Source organism: Entelurus aequoreus, linkage group LG18 (genome assembly GCF_033978785.1).
Source record: "Entelurus aequoreus isolate RoL-2023_Sb linkage group LG18, RoL_Eaeq_v1.1, whole genome shotgun sequence".
Classification (NCBI taxonomy): domain Eukaryota; kingdom Metazoa; phylum Chordata; class Actinopteri; order Syngnathiformes; family Syngnathidae; genus Entelurus; species Entelurus aequoreus.
Genome location: NC_084748.1, coordinates 15,311,299 through 15,327,848, shown reverse-complemented (window position 1 = coordinate 15,327,848; position 16,550 = coordinate 15,311,299). Strand labels below are relative to the sequence as shown.

Genomic DNA, 16,550 nt, shown 5'->3' with positions numbered 1-16,550 from the left:
TGTATATACACACACACACATATATATATACACACATACACATCTATACATATGTATATACACACACACACATATATGTATATTTATATATATATATACACACACACACATGCATATATATACACTTATGTATGTGTACACACACACACACACACACTCACACGCACACACACACACACACGCACACACACACACGCACACACACACGAGCCGGAAGTACATGTTTAAAGATACATATTAAAATTACAATTATTAATAACACTTTTCCAATAAAATATCAAATATAACCTGTGTATGACCGCATATTTAAGGTTATTGTGACAGAATAAAGCAGAGGCAGAAATAGTAAGAAAATTCTTTAATTTTTTCCCCTTTTTTTCCCAAGGAGATTTTTTACATGTTTTACCAAAGAACATACATTTACACGTTTTCAATAGACGCTGGTTACAAAAACAAACATCTGTACAAAAAAAAACAAAAGCACCTCTGGAGGAGTGAAATTACAGCTCTAATAAATTATCACATTATTGTTGATACATTTATATATATATATATATATATATATATGCTGGATAAAACAGAAGTTGATCGTTTACATTTTTTCTAAAAAAAACTACAAAAAAAAAAGAGTTTTTTTTAAATACATATTATAAACCCTGATGTTGTAAACTACATAACTTGTCGAGTGGCAGCTTATGGAATTAACAAACACACACACTTTAACGCTCATCTTTCGTGTGAACACACACACACAGTAAAATACACCGTGAGTCAAAAGGGGACGACGCCATAAAAATGACTCCAGCGTGGGCTGTGGCGCTCGATGCCAGTATTCACACTTAACGTATAAAATAACTTGGAAAAACAAAATGATTTTCAATTTCAGATTGTGTGTTTAAACCAGAAGACTTGTCACATATGGCTTGTATTGATTTGAGTAGTAGTACCAGGCCACACCTGCCCAAGAGGAGGCCCCCAGCTATGCAACGACCTCGCAGAAGAGTCCAAGTGCTTCGGGGGGGGGGGGGGGGGGGGGGGAAGCATTAAGAGCGGCGGCAGCGGCACGCCTCCTCTTCCTGCTACCACACCTGGGGAACCTCAAAGAGTGGTGATGTTCCAGCAGCTGCACAAAAACAAAAACCACGTAAAGGGAATACCGTATTTTTCGGACTATAAGTCGCTCCGGGGTATAAGTCGCACCGGCCGAAAATGCATAATAAAGAAGGAAAAAAACATATAGAAGTCGCACTGGAGTATAAATCACATTTTTTGGGGAAATTTATTTGATAAAAGCCAACACCAATAATAGACATTTGAAAGGCAATTTAAAATAAATAAAGAATAGTGAACAACAGGCTGAATAAGTGTACGTTATATGAGGCATAAATAACCAACTGAGAACGTGTCTGGTATGTTAACGTAACATATTATGGTAAGAGTCATTCAAATAACTATAACATATAGAACATGCTATATGTTTACCAAACAATCTGTCACTCCTAATCGCTAAATCCCATGAAATCTTATACGTCTAGTCTCTTACGTGAATGAGCTAAATAATATTTGATATTTTACAGTAACATGTTAATAATTTCACACACAAGTCGCTCCTTAGTATAAGTCGCACCCCCGGCCAAACTATGAAAAAAACTGCGACTTATAGTCCGAAAAATACGGTATATTTCATATGGTGAGATGAGTAAGATTATTTTGATAATGAACAGATGGATGGGTGAAATAAATTCAGAACGTTTATCATGGTTCTTCTTCTTTGTACTTATTTAACACTAAGTTTAAAGAGTTTCTTGAAGTGGATCATATTAGTACATTGTTTGATTGCTTTGATTAATCCATTCCATAATTTAATTCCACATACAGATATACTGAAGGTCTTAAGTGTTGTACGTGCATACAAATATTCTAAATTACATTTTTCTCTAAGATTATATTTCTCCTCTTTTTTTTGAGAAAAATTGTTGTATATTCTTGGGTAGCAGGTTATGGTTTGCTTTGTGTATAATTTTAGCGGTTTGCAAATTCACTATGTCGTGGAATTTCAGTATCTTTGATTCAATAAATAAAAGGGTTTGTATGTTCGCTATATCCAACTTTATGCATTATTCTAACTGAGGGTCTGTGTTAGTATTATTAAATTACAATGGCATTCTTTTTGTATTGTTTCAATTTCACAAATTCCTCAGTAAATTCACTAAAAAGTCACCGTGGAGTTAATGAGTCTTTTCAACTGATTGGACAAAGACTTCTGTTTTGCTTGATCAGCCGTTTTACTGCTGTGTTACAGACACCGTTTGGAAACAACTAAGTTATGTAAATAAACATTTACAGAATCTTTTTCTGTAAATAACTCATTTGGCAACATATATATCTGCGGCTTATAGTCCGGTGCGGCTAATATGTGGAAAATGATTTTCCCCCTAAAATTTAGTGGGAGTGTCGAATATACCGGTGCGGTCTGTAGTTTGGAAAACACACCTTCAGACTTTTTCTTGTTCTTTTGACTTTTGTGCCCAGGTACGGCGGCCGCCTGTTGCCAGGTGAGCGTCCCCTCGGCGTCCTTCGCGTGATCCGGAGCACCGGGACTGTTCTCCTCGGGGACGGGACTCGACCCGGGGGACTGTGATGCCTCCCTGCAGGGTGCAGCGCACGCAGAGAGAATGGTTGTCAAGATGGAAGTACAAAATAAAATTTAAAAAAATAGACGAAAAGAAGGCGAATGATGTATCTTACGTGGTTTTGAGCCATCCTTCTGATGTCTTACTCTCCACAACTTCTACAAAAGAGTCAAAGCGCACACAGTAAGGCCATATTCCAAAATATCTGAATCCTAATGTTACCATATGTTTGTAGAACGGTTAGAACGGTGTTATGACTCTGGGGTTTCCCGATTCAATATTGGTCCAATAGCAGCAAAAAAACTTCGAAATATACGGGCTTGCACATAAAATATCCGATAGAAGCGCTTGTGCAAAGATGGACAGAAAGTTATCATGTAAATGTTCTCCAATAAGCACACAAGGTTGGTCTTTTCTTCTATTTCAGTCATTAAGAAAAAGAAAAAAAATTAATGCTGAAAAGGTACATACAGGTTTTGGAGCAACATATGTTGCCATCCAAGCAACGTTACCATGGACGCCCTTGCTTATTTCAGCAAGACAATGCCAAGCCACGTGTTACATCAACGTGGCTTCATAGTAAAAGAGTGCGGGTACTAGACTGGCCTGCCTGTAGTCCAGACCTGTCTCCCATTGAAAATGTGTGGCGCATTATGAAGCCTAAAATACCACAACGGAGACCCCCGGACTGTTGAACAACTTAAGCTGTACATCAAGCAAGAATGGGAAAGAATTCCACTTGAGAAGCTTAAAAAATGTGTCTCCTCAGTTTTCAAATGTTTACTGAGTGTTGTTAAAAGGAAAGGCCATGTAACACAGTGGTGAACATGCCTTTTCCCAACTACTTTGGCACGTGTTACAGCCATGAAATTCTAAGTTAATTATTTGTAAAAAAAAAATAACGCTTATGGGTTTGAACATCAAATATCTTGTCTTTGTCGTGCATTCAATTGAATATGGGTTGAAAAGGATTTGCAAATCATTGTATTCCGTTTATATTTACATCTAACACAAATTCCCAACTCATATGGAAACAGGGTTTGTATATTAATTACACATGCAAAGTCTCCAAGGCAGAAGCGCATTGAAAAGTATCCAGTAACAAACGTGTCTGCATTATTCAGCTCACCGTGTCGTGGGCTGAACGTCATAAATTATCGTGGCCACCAGGTGAGGTCAAAAACAATTACCACTCCACTTCAACGTCAAGAGAGCATAAGTCAATTCCATAAGGTTAATAATAAATAGGTTAGGGTTTTTCATACCTAACATTGTTCTCGGTTTGATAAATTTCACATGATCAAACCTTTTCTAACATTCCGCTAAAAAATCATATTCAAATTTCGATTCTAAATCAATTCATAATTTTCCAAAATCTATTAAAAAAAATTATATATATATATATATATATATATATATATATATATATATATATATATATATATATATATATATATACATACAAATGTATAATATATATACAAAAAAATATATACATATTTTTTCAATAATAAAAAAAAAAATATTATTTTTTTATTATTATTATTATATATTTTTTCAATGAGATTTAATTAAAAAAAAATGTTTTAGGCCATCTCCATGCAACCAGAAGGAGCTCTTCTAATCTGTAACCTGTTCTGAAAAAAGTTTAATTATAATTATTATACATTGTGAGAATCGGTTTCGAATCGAAAATCGTGTCAAATCGAGAGAGAGAGAAGAAATGTTTTTTAGAGATGTTTCGACAGTAATGTGTCCCTCGAGTCTTTTATGAACACTACACGTGATAAAAATGAATCATGTCTCAACTTATTTGCTCGCTTTTGAAATTGCGAATTAAAAAAAAAGAAGTTTTTTTAACACACATATATACATACATATATATATATATACACACAAATACATATACACACATATATAATGTATATATATATATATATATATACATATATATATATATATATATATATATATATATATATATATATATATATATATATATATATATATATACAAATGTATAATATATATACAAAAAAAAATATACATATTTTTTCAATAATAAAAAAAAAAATATTATTTTTTTATTATTATTATTATATATTTTTTTAATGAGATTTAATTTAAAAAAATGTTTTAGGCCATCTCCATGCAACCAGAAGGAGCTCTTCTAATCTGTAACCTGTTCTGAAAAAAGTTTAATTATAATTATTATACATTGTGAGAATCGGTTTCGAATCGAAAATCGTGTCAAATCGAGAATCGACTCTGAATCGAACCGTCACCCCAGGAATCGGAATTTGATCAAATCATTAGGTGCGCTAAAATTCACACTTCTAAATTCCGCACTACAAAATAAAAGTATGCATGATACCTTCTGATATCGTATCAATATCGGTAGTGAAAAAGTTGCATCAAGACACATAGCAGTGACAGGTTTGACCATGGAACCGATTAGTTCTATTTCTTGCCTTTACCTTGTGACAATGGCCAACAATGGCTTAAAAAACAAACACACCGTCAGTTTTCATCTTCTTGCTTGCCGTGCTGTCCGAGTAAGAGTAGTTACTCCAGCCGTCAGCCGCGCCAGCTTCACCTTGTTCCAGCTGAACGGGACTGATGCTTCGTTTCAGAGCCCTGGACCACACACACGGGCATCAGCTTGTTTTGCTACATGACAATAGTGGGACCACAGTACCAACAAATACTGGAGCATGATTAAAAATCATGTGTTTGTGTGGAAAATCAGTTTAAAAAAAAAAGGTGTCATACCGGGAGTATCCAGAGGGGGTGTAGTGAGGCTTCACCCAGCAGTCCTCCTTCCAGAATTTGGAAGTGTGAGCCAGCTTGTTTTTGTCCTGCTGCTTGCCTCGGATGTACTCGGCGTACGTCTGGATCTTGTAGCTCTCTGCATAGCGGCTGGTGTTCATGGCTGAACACAAAAACAACAACAACAGCGCCAAAGATAAGACCTCATGCGACTGTCCTGATGGCTCCAATTAACACCTCTCGCCAATTAACTGTTGCCCGGCGCTTGGTCTACAAAGCGGTGAAGGATTTTTTAAACCTTATTGACCCTTTTAATTTGACACAGTTTGTGTCTGGCCCCACACATGGACGTGGTCACACGCTTGATCTTGTCCTTTCATATGGTCTACCTGTGTCTTAACTTGGACATTTGTGACAATGTGCTTTCAGACCATATGCCTGTCATATTTGAGGCCAGTTTTAACCGCTTGACAGCTGGAGCGCGCGCTCCTGCGCGTCTCTATCGAGTTTTTAACCCTTCCACTGCTGGTCAGATTATTACTGCTTTTAACCAGGTTTTTTTACCCTCTGACTCTGTTTTTTCTAGCACAGAGTCTGTTTTTTCTGACACTGAGAAACTCAATGAACTCAGTGGCTCCTTTAAAAATCAAAAAGGCCAAAACTAAATCAGAACCCTGGTTTAATGAGAGAAGCCGTGCGATTAGACGTGAGTGCCGCAAAGCTGAACGCAGGTGGAAGAAGGACAAGCTTCAGGTGTCACTCCAGATTTTAAAGGACTGTTGGCATCGATATCAGAGCACAGTAAAAGAGGCAAAAAGAGAACATTTGGCAAACATTATTGCCTCAAATAGTCTTGACCCTCGTGTTTTATTCAACACCATTGACTCTGTTCTTAATGCCCCTCAGCCTACATGTTTGGAACCCTCTGAATTGTGCAATGCCTTTTTAAAGTATTTTATTGATAAGATTGCCACAACGAGGGCTCTCATCTCTGTTCCGACCTCTGACCCTTCTGTCCCGTTTAACTACTCTGCTGTTTTTAATCAGTTTGAGCAAGTGACTCTGCGGCAGTTACAAGAGTTAACTAATCATATGAAGCCCTCAGGTTCCCCCCATGATGCTGTCCCTCCTACATTTTTTAAAGAAGTGTTTTCTTGCATAGGGCAGCCTGTTCTTAACATTTTAAATAGCAGTCTGTTTTCTGGTGTGGTTCCTACCAGTTTTAAACACGCCGTGGTTCAACCGCTTTTAAAGAAACCTGGTCTGGACAGTTCAGTTTTAGCCCATTTTAGACCCATTTCTAAGCTGCCTTTTCTCTCAAAAATCTTGGAGAAGATTGTTTTTACCCAGTTAAACACTTTTTTAGAGGACTCTGATATTTTAGAAGTCTTTCAGTCTGGGTTTAAACCCCTCCATAGTACCGAGTCAGCATTAGTAAGGGTTTTTAATGACATCTTTCGAGCAACAGACTTAGGTGATCATGTGATTTTAGTTTTACTCGATCTAACAGCAGCATTTGATACGGTGGACCATAATATTTTAATTAGCCGCCTACAACATCAAGTGGGCATCTGTGGTACTGCCCTGAGATGGCTGAAGTCATATTTGACTAACAGGACCTTCTCTGTAAATTTTGCTGGTTCTGAATCTTCTGTTGCTCCCTTAACATGTGGGGTCCCACAGGGCTCAGTTTTAGGACCACTGCTCTTTTCTATTTATTTACTTCCCCTGGGCTCAATCCTAAGAAAGCATGGTATTTGTTTTCATTGTTACGCTGATGACACACAAATTTATTTTCCGTTAAAGAAAAATCATGCCTCTTCAATACAGCCATTACTTGCTTGTCTTGATGACATCAAGGCCTGGATGGCCCTACACTTCTTAAACTTCAATGAAAAGAAGACAGAAGTAATAGTGTTTGGACCTAGTGGTACCTGTGAGCTTCCCCCTGTTGACTTTGGCCCCTTGGCTTTGTACGTTAAGCCCATGATCACCAACCTGGGTTTTCGTATTGACAGTGATTTTAAATTGGACCGTCAGATTGGCACAGTGGTGAAAGCCAGCTTTTTTTATTTACGTCAGCTGGCTAAGGTTAAAAACCTTCTTTCTAGGCAACAGTTTGATACAGTAATCCATGCCTTTATTACATCTCGGCTGGATTACTGTAATGCTTTATATTTTGGAATTAGTCAGTCCTCCCTCTCACGTCTGCAGCTGGTCCAAAATGCAGCTGCCCGACTTTTAACAAACACAAGAAAAAGAGAGCACATTACTCCTGTTTTAGCCTCCCTCCACTGGCTGCCTGTGTCTTTTAGAGTCCATTTTAAAATTATCTTACTTGTTTTTAAATCCTTACATGGTCTTGTCCCACCTTACCTCTCTGAGCTGCTCCACCTCTATGCCCCCACCCGGTCCCTCAGGTCAGCTGATCAGCTGATCCTGGAGGTACCCAAATCCAAGCGTAAGCTCAGGGGGGACAGAGCGTTCTCTGTTGCGGGCCCCAAACTCTGGAATGATCTTCCACTCCATGTGAGACAGGCCCCTTCTTTGGCTATTTTTAAGACCCTTCTTAAAACCCATTTTTATTCACTAGCTTTTAACCCAGCATGAGACTTTAAACTGTTTTTAATTTTTAACTTTTTTAACTGCTTTTTATCTAACAAAATTGTTCTTAGGGTAATTTTGTATTTGCTTTTTTAATGTGTATTTTACTTCTGTTTTAAATTTTATTTTTTAGTCTGTCCTTTGCCTTTATTTCTTTGTGGTGTACAGCCCTTTGTTTTTCAACTGTGGTTGTTTTTAAAGGGCTTCATAAATAAAGTTGGTATGGTATGGTTACTGGCACCGTTTGGAAACAATTCAGGTATGTAATACAAAATCTTTCTGTGTAAATGACTAATTTCACAAAGTATATATCTGTGGCTTATAGTCCGGTGCAGTTATTATACAGAATTTTTTTTTTCAATATTATGTCAGACCCACTCGACATTCATTGCTTTCGGTCTCCCCTAGAGAGGGAGGGGTTACCCACATTTGCGGTCCTCTCCAAGGTTTCTCATTGTCATTCACATCGACGTCCCACTGGGGTGAGTTTTTCCTTGCCCTTATGTGGGCTCTGTACCGAGGATGTCGTTGTGGCTTGTGCAGCCCTTTGAGACGCTTGTGATTTAGGGCTATATAAATAAACATTGATTGATTGATTGATTGATTTCTTTTCAAATTTAATGGGTGCGGCTACAGTCCGAAAAATACGGTAGTTAGAATTTATTTTAGTACTGCGTAATTATATATAATTTTTTTAAATAAATTTTTGATAACTACCTTATTTTGCATTGTATTTGATTAGTTTTTATTTTTGTAATCAGTCTGACCTTAGCCTTAATAATAAAAAATTTAAAAATAAATCTTCGATTAACACATGGTTTCGTACCATTTGACAATGCTTATCCTGTTAAACTCGAAGTGGGTTAAAGAGTCATTGAGTAATATCAAAACCAAGAGTAAGGTTACTAATTAATTGTTAATATTTGAATGGGTCCCAGACCCCACTGTAGTGGAAAAGTTGGGCTTTGAGTTAAAAAAGGTTAAAAAAACCCTTCTGTAGATCATTAAAAAAATCTAAATAAAAAGCCTTGCATTTTTTCTGGCGTTATCGGACCCGCTGTACATAACATATCATGTCCCGTCTTCTTTCTAATGTACGTCGAATCATTGAGTTACAAAAATAAACCGGTTATACACAAGTACTTTCAACTCAAGCCCTGTCCTTTTTGCACTTTAGGTACTGTAAATAAAAAAGACACACACCTATTTGCACCTGGTCCGTTTGACTGAGGGACACGAAGGCAGAGGTGTCGTCCACCCATGAGACCTGGATGTTCCCTGAGTGGACAGCGAGGTGACAAGAAAGGTGAGCGAAACACAAACAGTACAATTCTTCACACGATGTGACATGAGGGATTCTTACCGAAGGCACTAAAGAGCTGGTAGAGGTCGCTGGTCTTCCATTCTTTAGGGAAGGTGACATAGAGTACGTTGTCCCGTTTGGGTTGCACTGGGACAGCAGAGATGGTCCATTAGAACATCAACACATTTTCCTCCCATCTAGTAGTCAGAATTAACTTCATACTTTGGAAGTATTTGCACGCTCTGATATTTGAAAAACTTTTCGGTCTGCTTTAAATTGTAATGAATTTAATTTTTTTTAAATGGCGACGTAAATGAGAAGGGCTTTGATGGCACTATTTATAGGGGTATAAAAATGCTGTAGCTATGAACCCATCACACAAACCGCTTTTACTAATGTTGTGTTGGAAAACATTTATGTACCTTTGTGTAAATTTCTGTGGGGAAAGCACATTCTGGACTGTGTGCGTGACCTTGTCCACATTGACTGACTGTGAAAGTATCTCTTCTTCCTTTTTGTTGCTCCTTTAAAAATGCACCATTTTTCCCAGCGTGGGCACTTTTCACTGAGTTGCGTCATATGCGCCCCCCTCCCACCTTCTATTCAGTGTATCGAGGATAACATCTCTCTTCCTATTGCGCACTCCTTACATACTTTGCTATAAAAGTGGCCTGTGCTTTTTGAGCTGCTCGAGCTTCTCGAATAAATCTAAGAAAGACAATTTTGTTTGACTAATTTATTAGAAAATTTCCAATACAATGTGTAACTGCACGTTTTTAAGTACATTTGTTTAATGTGTGAAACTGAACTTAAAACCTGTTTTAGGCACATTATGGGTTTTAAGTATTACAAAAATAGGCATTTTAGGGCTTTTTATGGGCGCTTCCATTGACGTTTTTTCGCCCTTCGCAGGTCTTGAAACGTAAACCCTGTGAATGAGGATCTATGATCTAATTTATCCCGAAATGGTAAAATTATGTAGTTGCAGTGCAGATTCAAAAAGCCCACAAAAAAGTATTAAAACATGGCACAAAAGTCATGAAAGTGCCACTCTCTGTTAAGCAGTCCAAAAAGGATTTAGAAAAAAAAAACATGAACAAGAGGAAGCATTAAAAAAACGCAAAGGAGACTATAAAAGAGCACAGACCTGCTGCAACTAGTTACCACTTCAGCAGTGCCAATTTTACATTCAGCAACAAAAGTAAAACGAAATGAGTAAAAAAAAGTGACATACTAAATATTACAATTACACTCAGTCACTCTTTCTTCCAAAAGGGGTATAAAATATCAGATAACAGCATGGAGTCGTGAGATGGTATGTACATCATTATGACTTTATCAGCACCTGCTTTTTAAGTCTTAAACAAGCCAACTATGCTTGCAGTGCAACGTGCAGTGCAGTTTTTATGTCATCATTTTGTAAAGACCAAAGAGATCCATCAGTGTTTATTAATAATTACAATTACACTCAACTAGAAACATTTATGTATGGCATTCATGTGCATAGCACAGACCTTTTACATGATGTATCACATCAAATATATTATATAAATCGATATAATCAATTAGCATTAGCATGTCGGTGTGCATTTTGTACTACATAGGAATTGTTATTTGCGTTTATATTGCACACGGACGTACTTCAGTGACGGACCGGAGGCCATATTGAGTGTTGAGAGCTACCTATATAGTGTAGTATGTACTTAATAAATAAAAAGACTCGGTGATTACTTAAATGTTTCACTTTTTTGAGTGGATTATGATTGGCCTGTGGATTACTGGATCGCTAGGAGGACTGTTGATGAAGTGCGGTAGCGTGTGGTCGTGACTCTTTGGTAAAGCGCGTTCACTAACTTACTAGCGTGCGTGACTTTGAGGGACTTTTGAGGAGGAAATGTTCTTGTTACAAACTTTTGTGTGGTGTTTCTTATTTGTGATTATTCCAAACTGATAATCAGATCCTACCCGTGACTTTTTTTTTTAATGTGTAGCAGCGGCTGTATATATACATATAAAAAAAACGAATAACGTATAATTTGTCCAGAATCTTAACAGTCCCCCTGGTCTGACCCAATTAGGAACCAGTACCAAAAAATACTGTTACCACTATGCATTTTATTAGTGACAGAAGTAATGAACCTTAATTAACCAAAAGTGAAGTATTAATGAGTCCTTTAATGAGCTGCCTTTAGTGGTCAAAAATATGTTTTACACCAAGCAGTGCAGTTTGATAAACTATTTTTGCTTTGTTAAAATTGAAAGCAGTCAAATTATAAATTATATTCCAGTGACTATTCCAAACTATGGCCCGCCAATGTCTTCAATCTAGCCTCTGAGACATTATGACTTTAATAAGGAATCTTACCCACAAAGAAATTTCATTCGTTTTGATAGCCTGACAATGTTAATGCTGCTATCATGTCGCCATCTTATGGACAACGTGTGTAATTCAGGTCAATGACTTTTAATCAGAAACACGAGCAGCATAAACTTATATGACCAAATGCAAACAACCTTCCCTAGTCATGGTGGAGAAAAAAATAATCCAACCAACACAAAATGTCAACAGACATGGTCACACATAACCTGCTCACTGAACTTTGTGGACAATATAAAAAATGTCCATGCACAATTAAAAATGACACCCATGTAAATCCATTACAAATCATGATGGGAACATGCAAAACACTCCACACTTATCCATGTTTGGCGCATTATAGCGGATTGATATTTATGATTGATTACAGATTGATTGTGAAGTTGGTAAAGTGGCTGTGCCAGCAATCGGAGTGTTGCTGGTTACTGGGGTTCAATTCCCACCTTCTACCTTCTCAATTCCCACCTTCTACCTTCCTAGTCACGTCCGTTGTGTCCTTGGGCAAGACACTTCACCCTTTGCCTCTGATGGCTGCTGGTTAGCGCCTTGCATGGCAGCTCCCGCCATCAGTGTGTGAATGTGTGTGTGAATGGGTAAATGTGGAAATACTGTCAAAGCGCTTTGAGTACCTTAAAGGTAGAAAAGCGCTATACAAGTATAACCCATTTATAACCCATTATTACAAAATTTTAAGGGGCGCATGCATGCAGATTTATTTTTTTTTAGCCCAAAGCGACCCCTGAGTCAAAAAGCTTGGATATATCCCTGCTCTATGCTATTGTCGGATGCTAAAATACTCACAATCTGGTCCTGTGATGTTGAGGTAGGGAATGTCAATGATTCTCATCAAGAACAGCCTTGAAAGGAAAAAGATGGCGATGAAAAAGGGTTGGACTAGCGACACAGAGACAAACAGAGCTGCATGCTGCTTACTTGTTGTAGAACGGCTCGATGAGTTTGGAGCGAGCTGAGACGTACGCTTTGGGCGGAGTCAGGAAGGAGCCTGAAAAGAGAGAGCCAGTTAAAAGACTTTTCATTGGATGGAAACGTGTGAATGAACTACCCAGGAAGTTGGCCATGGAGATGAAGCAGCGGCCTGTGATGTAGGCGTCGTAGCCGGCCTCGTGCAGCTGCTCCTTGGCTGTGTTGTAGCTGGGAAAGCCTTCTGCCGCCTCTGAGAGCGAAACAGTCGCCATTGACAAACACGTTGTGCTTTTTGAAAACGCGCGTGTTTACACACCAATTCGAGGAGCCTTGAAGGGGCTCTCGTTCAGCTGCTTCTCCAGCTCAGCCAGAGAAGTGTTGCTAATCATTTCCTGGAAGGTAGAAATACAACAAGTACAACTGATCAGCTAAATGATACAATTCAACCGAATGTAAATTAGGGATGGACATTATTAGCAATTCATGGATTTTTTTGGGTCAATTTCTCAGCTTTTGATGTAGTATCAGAATTAGAACTGAGGTAGGAGAAGTGTCGGGAGTAGCAGGAAGTTTAACACATGAGGTGAAAGCAATTGTTGTCTAACAAGTACAGTATTTTAGACACCGGATGTCAATATTTAATGTCGCTAGGTTAGCGATAATACAATATCAATATATATCACTATAAACATATAATCGATATCAATTAAAAAATGCGTTCAATAAAACGTTCAATACTTTGTTTCCTTCTTTTTTGTCGGGAGAAAGCGGAAGCTGCGATCAAGGTTGGTTGCATGAACAAAGGCACTCGCTCTATGGTAACCGAGCAACACAGGAAGTGATCACTAATCAGTGGGAGTGACCCACTAACAGCCAATCAGGTAACAGTATCAACCATCACGTTTGGTTGTGCCATCTTGTTGTCTGGCGGTTGAATCTTTGCATGGAGTGAGAAGAAAGTCAAAATGAAGAAACGGTGGATAAAATAGGAAAAGTCACCTCGACAGTATGGCAGTTTTTTGGATTTTTATAAAAATGGACCGTAGTCAGACCAATGTGGTCTGTAAATGATGCAAGGCGCTCGTCCCCACCAAGATCGGTAATACTACCCCACCTTAGCCACGCTTACCCTTTAGAGCACAGCCGTAACTCCCTGTCACTAAACCTGCAGAAAATAATTATTCTCAGGTTTCTCTCTGTTTACATTTTCACACTTTGCACTATTTTCTTACACTTTATTAAGCACATATTCCTTATTTTTTTTACCTTCATTTTAATAACTTATTGTTAAGTGATTTTACAATTTGTTTACATGACTTGTCTAGAATGTACCCTGCTTTCCGCTCGTCAAATTTAAAATACAATGTAGAATCAATTACTTTTTTCCGATAGTAATACTTTTCCAACCTTTTAATAAAAATGTGATCCATAGCAGTGTGGAACTGTTTACCTTAAAGGGCTGAGTGGAAGCCATCAACTTTGTATCCAGAAGCCTGCAAGCAGATGCATAAATTATACAAATTCATGTTTAAAAGCAAGCGTGTGATGAGGGCAATCAAACTCACTTAGGGAAAACACACATCGTGACCTCTTTGAAATCTTGAAGATCCTGGAGAAAAAAGCATGGGGGGTAAGTAATGCAAACCATTTTGCTTAAACATTTTGTTTGAGCGCAGGCGCACGTACATCAGGTAGAGGGCAGTAGAACTGGTGGATGGTGTGCATGACGTCTAACAGCATGTTGTGGCCCACCACCAGCTTACCCTGCAAGTCAGAGGACATTTAAAATTTAAGATCAACAATGTGACTGAAATCACTTTCTTGAAAGGCAGTGAGGACCGCCAGGCACCTGACTTACAGACTTGGAGATGGCGTGGATGACCCGGGAGAAACCCACTGCGTCGTTTAGCTCCTCCTGAAGGAAGTTAAAAAAATAAATAAATAAATTAAAAAAAAAAAGTCAAAACAAACTTCAATCAGTTCTCATCTCAAGTTCTTTCTACTGACCTGTTCTCGCTCCAGTTTTTGCTGCTCCCGCTTTTTCCTCTCCTCTTCATCCATCTTGCTGACCTGGATGAAGCGCTCCTTCTGCACAAGACAATCAGTATTCCACATGAACTCAAAGAAAATATTTGTTAGTAACTGATGTCATTCATATAGCATTTCATGCAGCCAACATGTATGTGATGTGTAGTTCAATGTTTCTTAACTATTTTTGAGCTGCAAAAATATCGCTTTCTCAGCTGTGGTTCGAATAGACTGCAACCGTACTCAGCAGCAATACACTTTTCCACCACTTGTGGCAGTAATGCATCAGTTACTGAGTGACTTAGGACCAGCTCAAACCATGTGAAGTCTGGAGAAAAAGTCACGGAGAAGTTTCCCAAGCACAAAAATTATTAATAATTTTATTTAAATGCCTTTTTCATCAAAGTCCCTTATTTTACAGTATATTTGTTTTAATAAGCCTGATCTAAACCTTGTTTGTAATGTTTTATGTGCGGGTTTATGTGTTAAAGGGGAACTGCACTTGTTTTGGAATTTTGCCCATCGTTCACAATCTTTATGAAAGATGGATGTTTTTTTAAAATGCATTTTTACTCGTAAATAAAAGTCCGCCAATGGGAGGCCCTCTATTCCGCCCATAAAACCTGACAAAAAACATCCAAAAACCGCCAACAAAACTCCATTTACATCTCATAACTTCAATATTAACCAAGTACCGTATTTCCTTGAATTGGTGCCGGGGCGGTAATTAATTTAAAACCTCTTCTCACTCCGGCGCTTACCAAATGCATGCGGTATAGGCAAGCATGCGCTAATTATTTTAAAACCTCTTTTCACTCCGGCACTCACCAAAGGCAAGAGGTAAATTTAGGCCTGCGCTTTGAGTGTGATGTAAGGATACCATCATTAAAAGCACATTTAATAAAAAAAACGTTATTATGGTCTTACCTTTACTTATAAATGAAGTCCATGCGCAGCTGCTTCTGAACAAAAGCATCGATAACTTGTTTATAGAAGTCTTCCTTATCTTTCTTCAGTTTTAAAAGTCTCTCTGTCTCGATGGAGATATTCCTTTAATTATTACCTCCTGCTTCGATTGAAAGTCCAGTTTAGAAAACTGTTTTATTTTAGATATGTAATCCTCCATGTTAAAAGTGCAAACGAGAGGAAAAAATAAACGATTGCTGCTTGTTGTAACTTCTTCTGCAGCAGAGTACCGGTAGTCGCAAGAAGGATCACTAGCGCCCTCTACCACCAGGAGGTGGGAGTCATTTAATGACTCACATTTGACACAAGCAGCTACGGTATATTAAGATTAAAGTACCAATGATTGTCACACACACACTAGATGTGGTGAAATTTGTCCTCTGCTTTTGTCCCATCCCCTTTTTTATAGTCTTTGGTATGATTAATAAGACATAGCTGCTTACTGTTCTTTTTAGCATATATAATAGCTTGGACCTTAAATCCTACTGAATAGCTCTTAATCTTCTTCCCTTTATGCGATTTCAAATTGTTGAAATCAGCCTCCTCCATTTTGAAAATGATGACAGGTGAAGTGTCACTCGTGACGTGACGAGTTTGACCCGGCAGAAATTCTAGGCATATGCTAATTATTTTGCGAAACGAGTTTGACCCGGCAGTAATTCTAGGCATGCGCATACTATATTCCAGGCGGCAATTCAAGGAAATACGGTATTAGCAATATTGTTATTATAAGCGCTAACGCAGACAAACTATTGCGGCGCCATGATCACTAACTTGTGTGGCTACGTTGGTAAGCGGCTTCTTCATCTCGGTGCTGGTGAAAGTTTATTCTAGACTATAATTAATGTCTATAACTTTGATAGCAGAAAGATGAGGACGTAATCTGACAAGTTGGTACACTTTGACAGCCAATTTAGACCCGGAATGACGAGAAAGACACAAAAAA

The 16,550-nt window shown here is 38.1% G+C and overlaps 1 protein-coding gene across 1 annotated transcript in view; it reads right to left on the bottom strand.

The window, feature by feature from the left end:
* Positions 1-387: 387 nt before the first annotated feature.
* The window catches only part of parn (poly(A)-specific ribonuclease (deadenylation nuclease)), a 33,173-nt gene continuing 17,010 nt past the window's right edge, over positions 388-16,550 (bottom strand). The window contains exons 11-26 of the mRNA XM_062026585.1: positions 14,618-14,698; positions 14,469-14,525; positions 14,297-14,374; positions 14,176-14,219; positions 14,061-14,103; positions 12,927-13,002; positions 12,750-12,860; positions 12,620-12,689; positions 12,488-12,543; positions 9,370-9,456; positions 9,210-9,284; positions 5,406-5,565; positions 5,152-5,270; positions 2,749-2,791; positions 2,494-2,648; positions 388-1,123 (exon numbers count right to left, since the gene is read on the bottom strand). Of these exons, the coding sequence (XP_061882569.1) occupies positions 1,080-1,123; positions 2,494-2,648; positions 2,749-2,791; positions 5,152-5,270; positions 5,406-5,565; positions 9,210-9,284; positions 9,370-9,456; positions 12,488-12,543; positions 12,620-12,689; positions 12,750-12,860; positions 12,927-13,002; positions 14,061-14,103; positions 14,176-14,219; positions 14,297-14,374; positions 14,469-14,525; positions 14,618-14,698 (1,299 nt within the window). The 3' untranslated portion in view covers positions 388-1,079. The remainder of the gene's footprint in view (positions 1,124-2,493; positions 2,649-2,748; positions 2,792-5,151; positions 5,271-5,405; positions 5,566-9,209; positions 9,285-9,369; positions 9,457-12,487; positions 12,544-12,619; positions 12,690-12,749; positions 12,861-12,926; positions 13,003-14,060; positions 14,104-14,175; positions 14,220-14,296; positions 14,375-14,468; positions 14,526-14,617; positions 14,699-16,550) is intronic.